At 34.9% G+C, this 20826-nt stretch overlaps 3 protein-coding genes and 9 non-coding genes across 13 annotated transcripts; 10 read left to right on the top strand and 2 right to left on the bottom strand.

Moving 5' to 3' along the window:
- The first annotated feature begins 343 nt into the window (after positions 1 to 343).
- LOC113752767 (cytosolic sulfotransferase 11-like) lies at positions 344 to 3133 on the top strand. Its single transcript, XM_027296830.1, has 4 exons — positions 344 to 349; positions 2073 to 2246; positions 2571 to 2666; positions 2774 to 3133. Exons 1-4 carry the CDS (start codon positions 344 to 346, stop codon positions 3131 to 3133), a joined length of 636 nt encoding a protein of 211 aa, XP_027152631.1.
- Positions 3134 to 4864: 1731 nt separating this feature from the next.
- Positions 4865 to 6972, bottom strand: LOC113753623 (protein MHF2 homolog). 2 transcript variants are annotated; one of them, XM_027297821.1, is made up of 6 exons: positions 6881 to 6972; positions 6674 to 6722; positions 6552 to 6592; positions 6196 to 6235; positions 5414 to 5467; positions 4865 to 5328 (listed from the first exon to the last, which is right to left on the bottom strand). In XM_027297821.1, exons 1-6 carry the CDS (start codon positions 6899 to 6901, stop codon positions 5225 to 5227), a joined length of 309 nt encoding a protein of 102 aa, XP_027153622.1. In that variant the 5' UTR covers positions 6902 to 6972; the 3' UTR covers positions 4865 to 5224. The 2 variants fall into 2 exon arrangements, with proteins under 2 accessions (XP_027153622.1, XP_027153623.1); XM_027297822.1 differs by having other exon boundaries at positions 5252 to 5332.
- Positions 6973 to 7010: 38 nt separating this feature from the next.
- Positions 7011 to 7082, top strand: TRNAT-UGU. The gene has a single exon. It is a non-coding gene; the product is annotated as a tRNA-Thr (tRNA).
- A 600-nt stretch (positions 7083 to 7682) lies between these two features.
- TRNAT-UGU lies at positions 7683 to 7754 on the top strand. The gene has a single exon. It is a non-coding gene; the product is annotated as a tRNA-Thr (tRNA).
- Positions 7755 to 8019: 265 nt separating this feature from the next.
- On the top strand, positions 8020 to 8091 carry TRNAT-UGU. Its single transcript has one exon. It is a non-coding gene; the product is annotated as a tRNA-Thr (tRNA).
- A 318-nt stretch (positions 8092 to 8409) lies between these two features.
- On the top strand, positions 8410 to 8481 carry TRNAT-UGU. The gene has a single exon. It is a non-coding gene; the product is annotated as a tRNA-Thr (tRNA).
- A 264-nt stretch (positions 8482 to 8745) lies between these two features.
- TRNAT-UGU lies at positions 8746 to 8817 on the top strand. The gene has a single exon. It is a non-coding gene; the product is annotated as a tRNA-Thr (tRNA).
- A 233-nt stretch (positions 8818 to 9050) lies between these two features.
- On the top strand, positions 9051 to 9122 carry TRNAT-UGU. The gene has a single exon. It is a non-coding gene; the product is annotated as a tRNA-Thr (tRNA).
- A 266-nt stretch (positions 9123 to 9388) lies between these two features.
- TRNAT-UGU lies at positions 9389 to 9460 on the top strand. Its single transcript has one exon. It is a non-coding gene; the product is annotated as a tRNA-Thr (tRNA).
- Positions 9461 to 9726: 266 nt separating this feature from the next.
- TRNAT-UGU lies at positions 9727 to 9798 on the top strand. Its single transcript has one exon. It is a non-coding gene; the product is annotated as a tRNA-Thr (tRNA).
- A 265-nt stretch (positions 9799 to 10063) lies between these two features.
- On the top strand, positions 10064 to 10135 carry TRNAT-UGU. The gene has a single exon. It is a non-coding gene; the product is annotated as a tRNA-Thr (tRNA).
- Positions 10136 to 18081: 7946 nt separating this feature from the next.
- LOC113754463 (protein JINGUBANG-like) lies at positions 18082 to 19412 on the bottom strand. Its single transcript, XM_027298880.1, has one exon. The coding sequence runs from the start codon at positions 19398 to 19400 to the stop codon at positions 18153 to 18155; it is 1248 nt and encodes a 415-aa protein (XP_027154681.1). The 5' UTR covers positions 19401 to 19412; the 3' UTR covers positions 18082 to 18152.
- Positions 19413 to 20826: the final 1414 nt, after the last annotated feature.

Below are 20826 nucleotides of genomic sequence, written 5' to 3'. Positions count from 1 at the left end.
GAATTAGTGAAGAAAAAAAGAGCTAATTATTTTGTTATCTTTGATAGAAATGATTGGAATTACATATTTTGCAAATTAAAAGTTGTTATTGGACTATAACAGACAACTACCGAGATAATGACGAGAAAGTGTGCACTTTGAGAGATTAGCTAAATTTGGTGAAAAAGGATGCTTAATGGAGGCATGGTAGCAAATTACAAAATAGTGATAGTAGTGATAGACTTGGTTATATAAAAAAAAATTATCATTTTGAGAAGTTCATGAGAGTAATTCTAGGCATTCATAAGAAATTTTGGCTAAAGTTAGTCATTTCTTGAGGTTTTGCTACTCAACGATAAAAATGATGGAGGTAGGTGTAATATTTCAAACCTCGAATGCACTATCTATAAGTATCAGCAACTTCAAGGGAGGTTTCTACAATTATCATTCTTTACTTTTTTTTGAACTGATTTGGCATTGGTTCTTTGTGTTTCAATTTTAACACATTTGGCCCCTATTCTTTTTTTTATGTTCCGATTTAGTCCATCAACCTTGATAAATTCGATCCCTCATCTTTGAACAACTAAGTAATAGTTTAGCATCACTTAACACATGAGTGATAGTAAAATCCCTCGTTTAGCTCATACCTCACACAAAACCATATTAATTTTAATTTATAAGCTACAAACGCTTGACAAACTTGTTTTGCTATAATAAGAGAAAAGAAAAGAAGGCTACAATTATAGAAAAAAGAAGTTCACGAACCAAATGTATGGAAGAGTTTTGTAGGATTTTAAGGCAAATCCACTAATATAGTTGTTCCATGAAATCATGACTTTGTTAAGTAGTTTTTTTTTTCTCACAGGACGGCAAGAACTCACGCACACAGTTAAATTAACAATCAGGGAGTTATCAAAGAACGGCTCAAAGGACAATCTAAGGGGGATCCACAAAGCAACCCGATTCAGCCAATTGGTGACAGAACGGGTCACATGTTAAGTAGTTTCTCTAAAGCATTTAGACGCCTTCCATTGGTTTATACAATCTGAGTATATATACCATATGCACCAATATGAATTTTGTCTCTTCATTTATAATATGTCTATATAATATCTCTATGTAACTATAATTAGGGGTGACCACCAAACTCAAAGTCACTAATTCAGTTGATTGAATTCGGTAATTTCAATAAATTTCTCTTTTAAAAATCTGACCTAATTCAATTTCATTATTTTATGATTTACTTTTGGTCTTTCCAATTTGTGAGTATTTTTACCTATAAAGTACACTAATTATGCTAAAATTGTAAAAATTATGATGATAACTACGTATGAAGTGTGAATTGATTCTACCAAATGCTATTAGAGTAAATACGTTTTACCTACGCATATTCAAGGGAAGGTTGCATGAAAGTTTCCTTGGCTTAGAGAGGTCTCATAAATTGCTTCTGTAAGAAATTATGAAAGCAATTATAAACACTAGTGACATTTTTTTTTAGCCTTAAAAAATTGTAAAACTTGTCTGCTTGCTTTAATCAAAATAACCACTAAATAATTTCAAAGTAGTCTATGTGAAATGCACCAATATTGACGTCCTCCTAATAACTTGGAATCTATTTTCTGTTTGATTAAAAAGCTGTGCTGATGGGTGGCAAGTGCTCAAGGCCTCCTGTTGCACATTTTCTTTTTTAATGCTCCGTCAGAAACCCTGCAAGTCTTGGTTGATTCAGAACATTGATATTTCTTGTTCAACCTTCCCAACCCCAACCACCATTAATCCTTGGCTTTGGTCTATTCAGGATGACGCTAGTTTATTGTTATGGTCAACTCTCCAATATTCAGTTTCTTGCTCAACCCCACCTCCCCCTTCCCCCCGAATCTTTGGTTCCATTAATTCCAAACCATATCGTATCAGTTTGATGATGTGAATCATGTGGATATAGATGTGAGAGGTAGATATAAGTTTTATTTTTCCAAGAGGAAAAAAGTAAAAGAATTTCTAAATCATCAGTCTGGTGATCTTCTCATTGTAAGGATTCAGGGGTTTCTGGCTCCTGGATGATAGGTATGTTGGAGGGGCTCATTGCATTATAGAGGCAGTTTCAGTCTCAAAGTAGTGATGTCCTGCTAATCTCAATTCCCAAATCAGGCACTGCTTGGCTCAAGGCTCTCATGTTCGCCTTAATCAACCGAAAAAATTATCCTATCAACCAAAGCCATCCTTTACTCACTTCAAATCCTCATCACGGTTTCGGCATATCGGTCGCGGTCACGAGATGCAAATTTTTGAAATATTTAATATTCTAAAAATTGTAAAAAAAATATGATAAAAAATAATTAAAAATTAGCAAAATTAATAAACATTCGAGCTGACTTAGAATGATTTAGGGCGACTCGGCCGAGTTCTCGGCGATTCATTATCTCGGAGTCATCTCATCCCAGTATCGAATCGGGAAGCACGTTCCAGAGTGACGACTCGGCTGAGTCTTTGAACCATGATCGTCATGCGCCGGTACCCTTCATTGAATATTCAACACATGCTGCTGATGATCAGCTGATTGCAGATCAACATTATACACCTTCCTCAAATAGGCTGCTTTCGACACATTCCCCGCTCGTGTTACTACCCAAGTCAGTGCTGAAATCAGGGTGCAAGATTGTTTATTTGTGCAGAAGCATCAAGGACATGTTTGCTTCGTATTGGAAGTTCACCAGCAAGAGGCGAGGAGCTGAAGATTCACTTGAGGAGGATACGTTCGACAAATTCTGTAGGGGAGTGAGCGTTCGTGGACCAGTTTGGGATCATATTTTGGATTACTGGAAAGAAACCCCACAAGGTACTATTTGTAAAATATGAAGACGTGAAAGAAGAACCAGCCCTTTATCTGAAGCGCATAGCTGAGTTCATTGGGTGTCCTATCTCTCCCGAGGAAGAGACATCTGGATTGATTGATGAGATTTTGAGGCTTTGTAGCTTTGATAGTTTGCGCAATTTGGAGGTGAACAAGACTGGAAAATGGATGATGATTGAAAATCAACACTTTATCCCGAAAGCTGAGGTTGGAGACTGGAAAAATCATCTCACAAATGAAATGGCACTACAGCCTGATCAGATCACTTCAACCAAGTTTGAAGGATCTGGATTCATTCTTTAGATTAATTTGTTGCCTAATTAATTAATAATGAGTGCACAACAAATCCAACATTTACAAATAAGTAAATATAAGGAAGAACAAAACCAAATCAAACACTTGACTTCTTTTTGTGGGTCTCCATGTATCTGGATTAATTGTAGCCCCTTGCTCGATTGTAGAATATTCAAATATATCAGTTGTAAGATTTTATAATTACCAGTGCTTTTCGCACACTCAATGTGTCTGTAATAGAAAAATGCGTAAGATTTATGATAAATAAATTTCATATGAATTTTTCATTGCTAAAGTAAATTCTAATCTCTTAAATTTCTTTTACATAATGATTGTTGTATTAGTAATTATAATGCTTTGGATTAGTCATGTTGCCATAAAATGTCTTTAAGTAGTTAAAATAAAAATAGTTTCTATAAAGATAAAAATGGAAATTCAAATAGTGACAAATAATGTTTACACAAAACCTTCCTCGATAATTATATTTTTTTGTGCAAAACTCAAATGTCCCGTGACCGTATTAGCCCCAACTAATCTAGAATCGAGCATTATCAAACTCCTTTCGGAGCTAGCAACAACTGTTGAATTCATTTCCTACCAAGTGTTTGTGTATTTGTATCTGTCAATAGTTATTGGGCAAGAATCAAAACTTGGATCGTTGGACTTGCACAAATTTAAGAGGGAACTGCAACACATTGCTACAAAAGTCAGACAATTTTTTGTTTAGGGAAAATTCCTTAAATTTTGGCATCTAGTAGGGAGCAGGATGCAACTTTTATCATGGGAGATGCATCCTTGAACGTATTTGGTAGGCTATGCAGCCAAAATTTATCATCTGAACTTGCAGTTGGGGTTGGCAGTGGACAAAAGTCAGAAGGACAAGCGAATACCATATACCATATTGCTCTTGGATCTCAATTTACCATGCACCATATTGTTCTATTGCTTGGACCTCGATTTCGACTTCGATCACCTATAAGACAGCATTTAGATTCCTTATTTACCTTGAGAACGAGATAGCACTAATCTTATTCTGAAGTCTGCCTTTGTCAAATTTTTCCCAAACAATAGATTTAAATGTGTCTGTTTCATTAGAGATGCAGAATTGTGCTTTCAACACTAGTATGTACTCAAATGCTTGTAGATATTTCTTTTCCTTTTGTAATCAAAGTAATGATAATAACCATCCACCAGAATTCCTTATTATAAAGTGGGATTCTGGGCACTCCATGGGCTGCGTGGGGCTAAAACACTAGTACAAGTTTAGGACAGTAGACACTTTCAAACACATTCTTTCCCCCCAAGTTCCATGTTTTGAGGTATCTATTCTAGTTCAAAGTGCTGATTGAATTATTACCCAAAAAATAAGTGCTGATTGAACTTGGGCAGCTAGAGCATTGTACTTTAATGGTAATCAACCTCCAAGTGACCAGATGAAGAAAATTCCATTACTCCAGGCTCTCAGCTCTCAAACTGCTGATTTACTCTAATCTTCCATCCCTACACATGACACATAACCATTTAAGGGGGAAAACCTGCTAAGTAGGGGAAACCAAGGGGTGAACCCAAGCTCTAACCGGGAGAGAGCCAAAATGACAGTGTAAAAAATGCACCATAGCCTGTCATTTGGGAATTTATCAACATCATGTCCTGCATGATCTAGCTGCCCAACCAAGCTTATCACTTTGCACTAAAAGGGACATGTCTCATCAACTAGCCAGAGGGAGTACAAGCAAATACTACAGCAGAGAGCAATAGCAAACTTTCACAAGACAGAAAATGGTTAGGACAAAGTCCCTGTATGTCTAAAACCAAACTTATACATTAGCAGTTCTCATGATATACGCATAGCAAAGAACATCTCTTCCTTTGAAACACCCCCCACCCTCCCAAAAAAAATAGATTTCTTCCTTAATCTGCAGTGTCAAATAACTCACGGGACTGCCAAATGCACCCAATCAGTTCTAAGATTACCAATCCCCAATAGAAGACCTAGCAATTGCAAGACCACTAACAAAAGAGAATGTGCAACTTCTTTTAGATGATTTAAACAAATGCTTACTTCAATCACGATTACAAATCCCTAGACCATAAAATCTGCTAAAAGTCCAGCAACAACTGTGGAAGTATCCTCTCCAAATGAGTTGCTTCTATTGTACTCGCACCCTCTGCTTCAGCAATCATAGCAGCTCGTTGAACAGCCTCTACCTCAGATGGAAAAAAGGGTTATCAAGACAATGCAACATCTCGTAGAACACTTTTTGCATCAAATAGACTACAAGACCATACCTGTGACAAAGAGTCTGAGGAGCTCAGAGCTAAGCTTCAGGGCCTTTGCATTAGCTGCAAACATGAGCATATAGGAGAAAATGATTATCACTCGTTATAATTAACCAAAATGTAACTCATTAGCTCATCCAAAAAGCTTTCAAATAACAAGGAACCTTAATCATGCAGTTTTATATTAGCATTCTTTAAACCACTTCTACAAATTAAATCCTCCATGTTGTAAATAGAATGTATACCTTTGCAGAAGATCCAACCCTGATTTTTGTCATAGTGCCTAAATTTCCAGAACCTTATAATTATTTCACTTTGTTTAACATGTATTTTTGCACAGAAACATAACACAAAGGTAAAAACACACTCCAACAGCTTTTGTTCCTTTAATTTCGACTAAAACTTCATTATTTCATACCTCTCCCTATTCTTTCTATCCCCTCGCATCCACCATATCCAAATCTACACAGGCATCCAAAATTGGCTCAGCAGGCCAAAAATTCCCAAATTGCTCCTGTTACATTTCTGCATTGCTTCACATGTGATCCTTCTATCATCCTAGTCCATGTAAATGCCACAATGGACTCGATAAGTGAAGGCATCCTAAACTCCTACATCAAACTTCAAGAATCTAGTTCACTCAAAAGGTCCTTTCAGATATCCAACAATATGCAGTATAAAGCTATGTACACTAGATTATCTGCGCAATTTGCATATAAAACTCATACATTTAAGCCAAAAAGTTCAGCAATAGAAGAACTTCGACTTCAGAGATCATACAGAGAATTTACCCAAAGTAGGCCGACTTTTCTTAGGTGTGCCAACTCCAACCTGCAATTACATCACAGTTCCAACAATAGAAATTATAGACTAACTCAAATTCACGAAAATTCTAGAATTTAATCCCAATTGAAGCGAAAATTTTAAAAATAAAAATAAACAACGTTGTAACTAACTCGAATTCGAGAAAATTCCAAAATTTAATCACAATTGAAGCGAAATTTTGACAAACATTTAAAAAAAAAAAAAAAAACTGGTAAATAGGTTGGATGCGTATTATGACCAAATTGGCACTAAAAACACTAAACAAAAAAGGTGAAAATGAAAATTTTAATGTAAAAAAGAAAAAAGTATGAATTCGGAAAACCTCGGTATCCGGAGCTTCAGTAACTTCATTTCTCTCGCGCTCTGCATGAATGGGAACAAATAAATAAGCAAATAAAGTTGTTAACCACACAACCAAACAACAAAAAAAGAAAAGAAAAGAACCTGCGGCTCTTCTCCTCCAAATGCGCTTGAATATTTCACCGATTAAATCCTAAATTTCGTTGACACTTATCAATTCAATTGTTCATACATATAGATATATGGACATTGTCCCCCAAAAAAAAAAAAAGAGCATGGAATTTAGGGAAAGCAAAACAAAAGAAAAAACAGGTACAAAAAATGGAGGGAAACTGGGAAAGGGATTCTTACGCTATCAAAAGAGGTCTCCATCGATTGATTCAGGTCCCGTCAATAAAAAAAAGGGGGGTTAATGAGAGAAAAAAAGCTAATTTATTATATTTCTGTGATTTAAGAATGAGCGAATCTTAGAAGCCAGGAGGCCCCTATAGCTCAGTGGTAGAGCGTCAGTCTTGTAAACTGAAGGTCTGTAGTTCGATCCTGCATGGGGGCAACTCTGTTACCAGCAAAACATATAGGAAGTTTTTTTTAAATATGAATGGAAGAATTATGTTTTTCTTTCTCTCTTTTTTTTGGATGGAAAATTGTTGGCAGTTATTATCTTATTAGAGGTTTTATTAGTCTAGAAATAAGGATGTTGTATGTATTTGTGTGTGTTTATTTTAGGGGATGATGATACCATTTTTGTGTGTGTTTAATTTGTGTGTATTTGTATTTTTGTGATTTAAGAACGAGCGAATCTTAGAAGCCAGGAGGCCCCTATAGCTCAGTGGTAGAGTGTCAATCTTGTAAACTAAAGGTCTGTAGTTCAGTCCCGCATGGGGGCAGCTCTGTCACTAGCAAAACATCTAGGAGAATTTTTTGATTTTAATATGAATGGAAGAATTATGTTTTTCTTTCTCTCTTTTTTTTGGATGGAAAATTGTTGGCAGTTAATATCTTATTAGAGGTTTTATTAGTCTAGAAATGAGGATGTTGTGTGTATTTGTGTGTGTTTATTTACGGGGATGATGATACCATTTTTGTGTGTGTTTAATTTGTGTGTATTTCTATTTTTGTGATTTAAGAACGAGCGAATCTCAAAAGCCAGGAGGCCCCTATAGCTTAGTGGTAGAGTGTCAGTCTTGTAAACTGAAGGTCTGTAGTTCGATCCTGCATGGGGGCAACTCTGTTACCAGCAAAACATGTAGGAAAATTTTTTGATTTTAATATGAATGGAAGAATTATGTTTTTCTTTCTCTCTTTTTTTTGGATGGAAAATTGTTGGCAGTTATTATCTTATTAGAGGTTTTATTAGTCTAGAAATGAAGATGTTGTGTGTATTTGTGTGTGTTTATTTACGGGGATGATGATACCATTTTTGTGTGTGTTTAATTTGTGTGTATTTCTATTTTTGTGATTTAAGAACGAGCGAATCTCAAAAGCCAGGAGCCCCTATAGCTCAGTGGTAGAGCGTCAGTCTTGTAAACTGAAGGTCTGTAGTTCGATCCTGCATGGGGGCAACTCTGTTACCAGCAAAACATGTAGGAAAATTTTTTTAAAATATGAATGGAAGAATTATGTTTTTCTTTCTCTCTTTTTTTGGGATGGAAAATTGTTGGCAGTTATTATCTTATTAAAGGTTTTATTAGTCTAGAAATGAGGATGTTGTGTGTATTTGTATGTGTTTATTTTAGGGGGATGATGATACCATTTGGTCTTGTACTTAGAGGGTAAAATAGAAATTATAAAAGTGACACAAACGGATTACACTAATACCTTCTCTCTCCCTTTATCTATAGTATAGATTTTAGCAATTATGAATGGAAGAGCGTCAGGAGGCCTCTATAGCTCAATGGTAGAGTATCAGTCTTGTAAACTGAAGGTCTGTAGTTTGATCCAACATTGGGGCAGCTCTGTCATTAGCAAAACATCTAGGATATTTTTTTTTAAAATATGAATGGAAGAATTATGTTTTTCTTTCTCTCTTTTTTTTGGATGGAAAATTGTTGGCAGTTGTTGTCTTATTAGAGGTTTTATTAGTCTAGAAATGAGGATGTTGTGTGTATTTGTGTGTGTTTATTTACGGGGATGATGATACCATTTTTGTGTGTGTTTAATTTGTGTGTATTTGTATTTTTGTGATTTAAGAACGAGCGAATCTCAAAAGCCAGGAGGCCCCTATAGCTCAGTGGTAGAGCGTCAGTCTTGTAAACTGAAGGTCTGTAGTTCGATCCTGCATGAGGGCAACTCTGTTACCAGCAAAACATCTAGGAGAATTTTTTTTTAATATGAATGGAAGAATTATGTTTTTCTTTCTCTCTTTTTTTTGGATGGAAAATTGTTGGCAGTTATTATCTTATTAGAGGTTTTATTAGTCTAGAAATAAGGATGTTGTGTGTATTTGTGTGTGTTTATTGTTTAATTTGTGTGTATTTGTATTTTTGTGATTTAAGAACGAGCGAATCTTAGAAGCTAGGAGGCCCCTATAGCTCAGTGGTAGAGTGTCAGTCTTGTAAACTGAAGGTCTGTAGTTCAATCCCGCATGGGGGCAGCTCTGTCACTAGCAAAACATCTAGGAGAATTTTTTGTTTTTAATATGAATGGAAGAATTATGTTTTTCTTTCTCTCTTTTTTTTGGATGGAAAATTGTTGGCAGTTATTATCTTATTAGAGGTTTTATTAGTCTATAAATGAGGATGTTGTGTGTATTTGTGTGTGTTTATTTACGGGGATGATGATACCATTTTTGTGTGTGTTTAATTTGTGTGTATTTGTATTTTTGTGATTTAAGAACAAGCGAATCTCAAAAGCCAGGAGGCCCCTATAGCTCAGTGGTAGAGCATTAGTCTTGTAAACTGAAGGTCTGTAGTTCGATCCTGCATGGGGGCAACTCTATTACCAACAAAACATCTAGGAGAATTTTTTTTTTAATATGAATGGAAGAATTATGTTTTTCTTTCTCTCTTTTTTTTTGGATGGAAAATTGTTGGCAGTTATTATCTTATTAGAGGTTTAATTAGTCTGGAAATAAGGATGTTGTGTGTATTTATGTGTGTTTATTTTAGGGGGATGATGATACCGTTTTTGTGTGTGTTTAATTTGTGTGTATTTGTATTTTTGTGATTTAAGAACGAGCGAATCTTAGAAGCCAGGAGGCCCCTATAGCTCAGTGGTAGAGTGTCAGTCTTGTAAACTGAAGGTCTGTAGTTCAATCCCGCATAGGGGCAGCTCTGTCACTAGCAAAACATCTAGGAGAATTTTTTTTTTAATATGAATGGAAGAATTATGTTTTTCTTTCTCTCTTTTTTTTGGATGGAAAATCGTTGGCAGTTATTGTCTTATTAGAGGTTTTATTAGTCTAGAAATGAAGATGTTCTGTGTATTTGTGTGTGTTTATTTTAGGGGGATGATGATACCATTTTTGTGTGTGTTTAATTTGTGTGTATTTGTATTTTTGTGATTTAAGAACGAGCAAATCTCAGAAGCCAGGAGGCCCCTATAGCTCAGTGGTAGAGCGTCAGTCTTGTAAACTGAAGGTCTGTAGTTCGATCCTGCATGGGGGCAGCTCTGTCAGTAGCAAAACATCTAGGAGAATTTTTTTTTAATATGAATGGAATAATTATGTTTTTCTTTCTCTCTTTTTTATGGATGGAAAATTGTTGGCAGTTATTATTTTATTAGAGGTTTTATTAGTCTAGAAATGAGGATGTTGTGTGTATTTGTGTGTGTTTATTTTAGGGGGATGATGATACCATTTGGTCTTGTACTTAGAGGGTAAAATAGAAATTATAAAAGTGACACGAACAGATTACAATAATACATTCTCTCTCCCTTTATCTATAGTATAGATTTTAGCAATTATGAATGGAAGAGCGTCAGGAGGCCTCTATAGCTCAATTGTAGAGCATCAGTCTTGTAAACTGAAGGTCTGTAGTTTGATCCAGCATGGGGGCAGCTCTGTCATTAGCAAAACATCTAGGATAATTTTTTTTTAAATATGAATGGAAGAATTATGTTTTTCTTTCTCTCTTTTTTTTGGATGGAAAATTGTTGGCAGTTATTATCTTATTAGAGGTTTTATTAGTCTAGAAATGAGGATGTTGTGTGTATTTGCGTGTGTTTAATTTAGAGGGATGATGATACTATTTGGTCTTGTACTTAGAGGGTAAAATAGAAATTATAAAAGTGACACAAACAGATTACATTAATACATTCTCTCTCCCTTTATCTATAGTATAGATTTTAGCAATTATCTTCAAATAAAACACTGTGGGAGATTATTTATTGACCATGTTTGTGGGCAGTGTGTACGATTTTGTCCTTTAATAGAGTTGGAGTATTGATATTTGAAAAAGGACAACATTCACTAAGTGGGAGTTAAGGTCGTCTTGAACCCAAAACCTCCGACTTATAATCCTCCCACATTTCCACTCAACCTAACCCTTCCCCTAAACAATTTTTTTTTTTTTAGTAACAATAGTTGATCTAACTTTATAAACAGTTAGATTTTAGAAAAATGTTTATTTTAATTTAAGATAGTCTTTCTAAAATTACATTTTTCTCACTTTTCCCTTTGGATGTTGATTTGGTTTAATTTGCCGCTTGCGACTACAATCAGCATAATAGGCCTAATTTCTCATTAACTTGCTCATACAAGATGCATACAATATCATATTCGACTTTTAACAGGACTGGATGAGGGAAGTTTCTACATCAGCATCATACCTATGGAAGAGCCTACTAAGTGTGATAGGGATATAATTATGCATTTTATTTGTGGTTATTTGGTCTTAATTTTGGCAGTTTATTATGCAAAGTATTGGATTTCTGCTCATAATTGGTATTTGTGTTAATTACAGGCAATTGGTGATAAAAATGATAAAAAAGGGGCAAATTTCAGAAGACTGGGCCTTCTCTGGCGTGCCCACGCCAGACAACACGGAGCTGCGTGAAAAAGCCGAATCGCGGGCCCAAGCCCTGGAACAACCATTCTGATTGGAAGATACCGTTTTACCATGCGCGAGATCAGGAAACCTTAAAACAAGAAGTCTTTTGGCAACACTTCAATAAGGGAAATAAGAAGAAGAAACCTGGAATCTTTTTGGAACATGAATTCTACTTAGGAAAGCACGTGGGTGGCGGCGAAGCTTTAAAAAGAAAACAGCGAATAGACTAGGGTATCTTTTTATATTGGCACTTTCGTCTTTCTTTTGGGGGGATTGGCAATTCACTACGGAGTGAAGGGAAAAACAAAGCCGGATCCCGTGAGATGAAGACCTTGGGTCTCGTTTCTTAGACTAGTTGGTTTTTTTTCCTTTTCTTCTTTTGTAACGTGACTTAGAGGTTGGGCACTTGGTTTTTGATTAATGAACACGAGATTGAAGCTTCGGATTGCATCAAACATGAGGCAAGGCTGAATCTTTTATCTAGTTGAGGAGTAAATCAAGGATCGGGGCACCATAACTGTGAGATCATTTTAATTGTTTATTTTTAATTTATATGTTCATGGGTATTTGATTATTCTCTATTTTTTCCTGAGTTATTTTTGTTTAGATTTATTGGATAATTAGGCCTGTTATTCGATTGTCTAAATATTTGATAGCCAATTAGGATGTTGGCGCGTCACCTTTAAGCATCTTGATTAGTGGCAAACGAGACAATTTCACCGCCTCGCAAGCGGTCTAATTTGGATCGTGGGGATAATTAATCTAGCCTAGATAAATCCGCATGTGAGTTTGTCATCTAGAATTGGGTTTTTCTAATTCCTAATACTGTGGCTACATTAAATCCTGTGAGTGTTTCTGGGGTTGTCTAGTCACAAGAGGGTAGTTTATGAGCGTCTCTTGACTACCATAAAATTAAGGGAAGATTGGTGGTTGGGCGCGTCGCTTGACCACTATAACCAGTTTATTCGTAAATATATGAATTGTCCCTTGTATCTGTGATTAGTTGTGTGCTTCGGTGCCAAGATTAATTTCTTGACTAGGTTGTTTTAATTAATTGTTATTTGTGTAATTTGGTTCCCGCTATCTTATTCAACTTCGAATTTCAGTTTTTATTCCTTTTTAATTAGTTGGTACTATTGCTAAATTTCCCCCCCCCCCATTTTCCTGTGTGATTTGCCTACCAGTTCCCTGAGGAGACGACCCTACTTGCCCTGTTTACAAATTAAATTTGAGATTGTGTTGGTTGGCAATTAGGCTGTTATTTTTAAATTTTATTTTTGGTGGTTTGACAACCACCAAAGTGTAAGATTTCTATTGATAAATGGAATAAGGAAGCAAGTTAGGGATGGGAGTACTATCAAGGTGTGGCAAGATAGATGGGTACCAGACTCAATAGATAGCAGAGTGGAACCAGATAGAGTAGCACATGGGGACATACAATATGTCAAAGAGCTGATTAAACAAGGACAATGGGACAAGGAATTACTGAATAGAATCTTTAGTAGAGAGATAGCCCAAAAGATTGCAAAAATACCCACTCAGCATGGTAGAAGCTGGAAGCCTCCAATAGAAGGTGTACAAGATAAACGCAGACACTGCAATCTCAGCACAAATGATCAGAACTGGTAAAGGAATTGTTGCTAGGAACTGGAAAGGAGATATTCTGAAAGCTTGGGCCATAATGGAGGAAAAGACAGGTGAACCAGGGCTAGATGAGGCTGTGGCAATCAGAACCACTATGCAATTAGGAAAAGAAGCGGGCTGGAGGAAGATTGAAATACAATCGGACTGCAAAAGTATGATAGACTGCATCCTAACAGTCTCATGCAACAACTGCAGCTATGCTGTGATATTGGAGGATATACAAAAGCTGAGGGAGTTTCTTGATCAATGCAATTTCTCCTTTATATATAGGGAAAGAAATGAAGTGTGTCATAAGCTAGCAAATTTTGCTTTGAAGCTAGTTAATGATGTATATTGGGAAACAAATTTTCCGGGCTGGATAAAAGATCTAGCACGAAAGGATTGTGAGGGCAGCTTGCCCCTTTTGTAAAGCATACTTGTATTATCAAGTTTAAATCAACACGAAAGGATTGTGAGGGCAGCTTGCCTCTTTTGTAAAGATACTTGTATTATCAAGTTTAAATCAATACAAATGTTATCGTTTTGACAAAAAAAAAAGACTTTTAATAGAATAAAAAAGAAGAAAAGTAAGCCAAAAAAAAATAGAAGACTAAATATAAACCAAATTCGAACTACGAGTTTCATTCTTTCAAACAATTATATATACTAAAGATTCTGCCTACAAGTGGGAGAGATAAGATGACCATTGCATATATACTAAAGATTCTGCCACTTGTGATCTATGTACTCGATTGGAAACAATCGAATATCACATAGGGGTAATTGATCTAATTCAACATTGAAGGGGGCAAAGTGAGGTAATTTTGGAGAGGGAATTCTAGACAAAAGGGGAATAAAAACAAATGTGTCTGGCTAGGATATTATTTGACATAATTTTTAAAAAAAATTACCGTAACACTTTTTTAGTGTGATATATGTAAAATAATGTGTTTGTAATGCAATCAAATAAATTTTTGCTAATAATAAGCTACCCAAACATACTCTTATGATTGATTGAGTCATATGTTCAAAAACTCTACAACTAACAAAATGAAAAATATGGCACTCCTATTATAATATTCATCAATCGTGTATTTTTTTCACAGAAAAAAAAAAGAGTTGGCATTTGACTAATACTTAATCATATCGGACGGTCTCATGGAATACAATTTGTATCATCACATATGATAAGAGAAGCTGTTGATTATGTTCACATTTTTTGGCTAACTCTTTCTTAATGAAATGAGCATGACTTCAAAATCGACTTGATTTGCTAACTTTATTAAGTTTAAAAGTCAAGAAATGAGATAGGTTTTGACAAAGTTTCTCCTTCCTCTTAAATCAAAATAAGAAAAAGAAATGGTGAAAAGCCCTAGTGAAGAACAAATTAATTGCGGGAATAAATGATAACAATTCTCATTACATACACAAGAAGAATCACGAGATTGCTTTGAAGTTCTCAAAATTGAATATTTATCATCAATCATCGAGTTATTGTAATTAAATAAATAATGTTTTAATTTTGCATCGCTTATCTTCTATATATGCGTGCTTGATTGGATCTACACACATTAAAATTAATTAATTATTGTAATTTATTCTTCCACAGATATTTAAACTAAAAAACAATAAACACTTGATGATGCCTAGAGCTAGACTTAAAACAATACAGATCTTATTCAACAGTCATGTATTCTATTCTAAGCATAATGCGCATGCATAAACATCCGTTAATTGTAGATTTCAGAATTGTTTCCTATAATAAACGTTTAATTATCACTACTTCATGGTTAATTATACTGATCAGAACTCAAAATCGATTAATCTCCGAACTGGTAATAGTGTAATGTAAAATAAAGAGGAACGAGTATCAAATAATAAGTTAGCAAGTTTAACAAGTTTTAAGGGGATTAGGGAGTGCAAGTGAGATGTCCCCAATTCAAGACCTCCCACTTAAGTATGTTCGATAAAACTGAAGTTTGAAATTTGAATATATTAAGTTATTACATTATTAAGTACTAAATCTGATACATTTGAATATATATCATATTAAGTAATAAATGAATAACTTATCGCTTATTTTTGAAAGTAAATTATCTAGAAAATTTAGTGCCACTTTATTAATTTAAATATTCAATTTTTTATTACCAAATAAGTCTGAACACGTTAATAAGTTTTTGACACCAAAATAATGCTAATATGCTGCCACGAACAATTAAGATTCCAACCATTCAGCCTAACTCCCAAACCCTTCGTCTCACCTGAAAAACATAAAAAATTAATAACCTAATCCTAATTCACCCAGTAAAATAATTAGTGGCACACCATTTCCATATCTGTCACATCTCAACTACTCTGATCCTCAACGATAAACCAAGGCATAAGGAATTCTCGGTGAAGGAAATTTCAGAGCAGGAATGTTTAGAGATCATCAATTATTCAGGTTTTCAAAATATAATAGTAGTAAATTATGGATTAGATGATTTTAAACAATTCCATAATAATGCTTGTTTATAAGCAGAAAGCATACTTTCATGAAATCATAGTCGGTTACCTTTATTTTATTTTATTTTTTCCTTGGACATGATTTGGCTTAAGATTGGTCATTAGTTCCCAAGTGAACCTGCCAAAGAAATTAATCCAACTTCTTCAGTAGGCCAATTATGAACACACACACACACACATAAAGTTGCATCAAAATGGGTATCATTTTGCTGTGTTTGTAGATATATATAATCTAGAGTTAATTGTAATTTGCATTCCTAGATTACCACTCATTTGCAATTTACACAATAAACTATTAATTGTAGCACTTAATTATTATCTCATACTGACAATTTCTAATAAGTTGCTCAAACCAATATTGGCTAATGAATCTTGGTAGTTATTTAGAAATGAAAAGATCTACTTAGTACCCATAAAAGAATAAGATTGTTTTAGTAGAGGGATTCAAATTAGTACCTTATAGTATAAAACAATCTACGTTTTCTAATAAGATTGTTTTATACTATAAGGTACTAATGAGCTAAAATTGACCCTATACTTTAATTTATTAAGTTTTGTCAAACAATCTACGTTTGTGAAGTCAAAGTTAAGAAGCCCATTTTTACCGGCCAATTAGAAGACAAAATCATGAATCTATATAATTCATCGTGGGCACTAATTCTGGTGATTTTCTAAAGGTTTACGAGGATAAATATATTTGAACAGTGTATTAACTCCTGTAAGTACTAGTAAGTATATAGATGAATCGCATTCTCAAACTACGTAAGCACTTGCGTAAAAGTGGTTCTAGAATTATGGAAAGAATTATAAACATTAATTACACCTTTTTTGCCTTAAACATTGGTTAAACCTTGCTGCTTACTTTAATTAAAATAATCTCTCAATAATTTTAAAGTAATCCATGTGAAATGCCCCTATGACTTACTCCTACTAACTTGGAATCTAATTTCTGTTTGATTGAAAAGCTGTGTGGATGGGTGGCAAGTGTGCAAGGCTTCTTTTGGTACATTAGTATTTTTTTATGCTCTGTCGGAAATCTTGAGAGAGAGCTACTGTGTGTGTATGTATATATATATATATATAATTAATCTTATATATATTAACAGTACATACATGATCACCATTGGACGACGACAACTCATTTGAATTCAAATTTAAAATCTAAAATTTACTCATGTATCATACATCCAATCGCAATTATGTATACACTGTCAATATATATATATATATATATAAAATTTATCTTTCCATTTCTCTCCATGTCCTTCCTACATTCAACTGTTAGGAACAGAATTCAAACCCTGAACCTGACAACGAGGAGGACTCAAAAAGATATATCTTCTGCAAAACCAAATGTTAAACTTGCTTGGATTACGGCTTCCTTTATTGTCGGCTTAAAGTATCACACAAGCGTGTTTAAATGCGTATCATATGCATAGAAGGATCATTTGATAGTACAAAAAATCTAATCGAATCTGTATTAGTATTAGTTTAATTTTTCCAAGTGTACGCAGAGAGACATGTTTTTCCCATTTCGAGCCTCAACTGGTTTGGACCGTCTGCAGGTTATCATAGTTTTGGTTGAGTTTTTCAAATTGGCGTCAAACTTCTCAAAAGTGCATTCCAACATTGTCCTGTGAATGATTGACAAGGTAATGGTATGAACCCAAAGGCAGGGATGGCCCTTTTCTGATAGCATTTGGTTATATTAGAATTGGTAGAAAAGCAATTTCAGTTTTATATTGTTGTCTCTTGCTACCTTTATCTGCAAACAGGAAGATAGGCTGAAATTATTGAATTGTAAAACCTTCAACTCCAACAACTCAACAATCATCATGTTCTTGTATTTTCATTGCTCCTATCAAAGTCTACAAAGGCACAGCACAAAACGTGTTTGACATTGACCCACCTGTAAAAATTAATCCCATACAATTGATTTTATTGCTTAGTTCGATACCATTCATGTCTTCTTTTAAAAAAAATTATTACTTTCCTGTTCTTCAAGAAAAAAGATTGTCCATATTCAATTATTTGAAAATCTTCCACTACAAGAGAGTCAATTGTTTCTACAGAAAAGTCTTGTATATTATATTTTAAAATTGAGGTGAATCACATTAACTCTTAGTGTGTTTCTTGCTAACTTTAATTATGATTACGAAGGGGGAAGGAATGTCCAAGGAAGGAGGTATGATTAGCAAAGAACCATCCCCCCTTCCCCCTCCTCTCCTCCTCCTTCTCGTCCTCCTCCTCCTCCTCTAACTTTAATACAAGTCAGAATGTATTAGGGCACGATTTTCAAACAAAGTTACTTTGCAAATTGAGACTATGTATACAAATTTAAATCGTTAATAAAAGAATTATAATAATACTTCCATAAATTTCTTGTGTGGATTACAAGTTTTCATACATCAATGAAAATCTTGAAGAATGCTCAGCTTGATGAACATTAATGGGCACAATCCATGAATCCACATATGAGATGCTACTATTAATGACCTCATGAATACTTAAGGAGATGTGCAACTTGTGGAATTTGTAGTAACTTTCCAGACTTTGATTTGTCCGTCTAGGCTTCCACTAAATATTGAAATAACACCATCTCCATTCCTACCTGAAATTGCAACAAGTGCCTTGATTGGTTTCAAATGTCCTTCAAGAACACGAATGCAACAGTATCCATATTCTCTACTGCGTTTCCAAATCCTCACTGTTCTGTCAGATGATCCACTGATTAGCAAATCATCCACAATAGTCAAGCAAAGTATAGCGCCTGTATGCCCTTTCAATGAATGTGAAAGCACCATGTGATCATCTGCAATATAATCCTTCTTCCACACCAAAATATTCTCATCAAAACCTCCTGAAAACAAGACTGATCCATCTTCGTTTATAGCCAATGCATTAATCCCCGCCTTGTGCTTGTCTAAAGTGGTTACCAGCTTATGCTTCTTTCCCCCATCATCATTTCTCTGCCAAATTTTGATAGTTCCATCACTTGATGCGGTGTAGATTAATCCATTTGCACAAACAACAATGGCGTTAATGGCGTCCGAATGCGCCTTAACCGATTCTAAACAACTCAAGTCTGATATTCTCCATATCTTAAAGCTTTTATCCCAAGAAACCGAGTAGATTAATCCATCATTCACTGCTAAACCTGATATGGTGTCTGCATGTTCAATCCAAAGCTTTTGCTTGTGCCGCCTAACTTGAACATAATTCTTTGGCAAAACACAACGCCTCAGGCGATCTTTAACAGTAGGCAGTGTTGAGATTAGTTGATGCTTTTTTGATGATGATGCAATTTGCCATACTCTGATCTTGCAATCTTGATGAGAAGTGAAGATCTTGTTTTCGACGAATGCAATTGATTTAGCCATGCCTGAACAGCTCAAGTTGTCAACAAGACAATAATTCGTTAAATCGAAGACATTGATTTCATTCAACGAAGCAGCATAAAGGGTGTTGCCATGCACTGCAAGAAAGCTTATTTGTGGGGTTAACGTTTGAAAATTGCCAGTGCATGAGTGAGTTACTGAAGGGCTGTTTATCATTTTTTGGTGAGAATTGTGAGATGAGTCTTGAGAGACATCTGATTGAAGACTACTGAAACTCGTTTCCTCATAAATTGCCGATGAATATTGCATTCGATCAGGTATTGTGATTGAGCCAGAAGATGAAGTTCTTGAGGATGTTAATGATTCTGGTTTTGGTAAAACAGGCAGGCTGGTTTCAAACCATGAATGGACCTCCATTAGTCCTCAAGATCAGAACTGATCAACTCCGAAAATGCACCAGAGAAAGCTAAAGGGGAAGGAGGAAAAGGGGCAGATGTGGATTGAAACTAGGTGAGGTAATTAAGGATTAAATAAGAATTGAGAGCCTGAACAATTGTCCTTTGGTGCCTAACCATCAATAAGGACATAAATATTCTTTATTCCTTGCTTTTTGCAAGAGAACATGTTTGCTGTATTAGTACTCAATACTATTCGCCATGTTAAGATTGCTACGTTGCCTTGGAATTTGTGCCAATCAATAACCTCTTTTTATTAATTTATTGCAAATTTGCGTACAGTACAATCTTATGATAGCTCTACAGGTAGCCTACTCTTATCATTTTTCTGCAAATTCGCAGAAAGTGATAAGATATATTCTGAATTAAATGGAATAGCTCTGGACTGTATAAATCCTTGTGCATTTGAGCTCAATTTTGCCTTAAACCAATCTATAGAAATTGATAAAAAAAATTATGCATAACTTTTGATGTTCTATTAAACTTTTGGGTTCCCCAATGTATTGGTTGCGCCGAATACTCTGTCTTGATGGTCCTCAAGGGACATTGGTGCCTTGAGTTAGGATTAAGGTTTTAACAACCTTTATTCCTACCATAGATTAAGCATATATTATACTACTCCGAAATGACAAAGATTAAGTTAAAGAGGAACAGCATCCACCTGGGACCGTGTCTGTGAAGATTAAATTAATCAAGTTCCTGAAGAAAAGAGTTGATTAATCTTGATTCATCAATCTCATTAGCACGTGCTAGCATATAATTTGATGTTATCAGGGCATTGTGAAATACAACTATAACAATCTCTTGAGTGGAAATCAACGTGTCACTCTACACAAAGGGTACTTCAATATTGGTCGGAATGAGATGTGTCATTGCTCTATTCCTCAATCAAGCAGCCCTATGAATGATTTTATTTTTCTGTTTTCCTTTCTCATACAGCAACATGTATAACCTATTCTTCGGTTCTCTAAGGAGGAAGGGGCCTCACCTGAATATAAGGGGCTAGAAGGACAGGACCAACTAAACCAAAAGTGTGCATTGTTGCACATTTTTAAAATTTTAGATGCAAATTTCGAACATCCGACCTATAATACAAAAAAATAATTTAAATTCCTTCTCAATACCCAACTTTTCAAATGCCACTTTGTTGAATGATTGGTTTTCCTAGCTATCACAATATTTACCGTTAATGGTGGATCACTCCTTTCATACCACTTTCAATTCCTATATTAATAGGGGTTGGACTTCTTCTTTTTTCGCTAGCAACAAAAAGTCTTCATCGTATGTGGTCTTTTGAGAGTGTTATATTATTAATTATAGTCATGATTTTTTTCAATCAATTTGTCTATTCAACAAATATATAGCAATTCGATCTATCAATATGTATG

This window comes from Coffea eugenioides, chromosome 11 (assembly GCF_003713205.1).
Source record: "Coffea eugenioides isolate CCC68of chromosome 11, Ceug_1.0, whole genome shotgun sequence".
Classification (NCBI taxonomy): Eukaryota; Viridiplantae; Streptophyta; class Magnoliopsida; order Gentianales; family Rubiaceae; genus Coffea; species Coffea eugenioides.
This window is presented reverse-complemented; position numbering and strand designations above follow the sequence as displayed.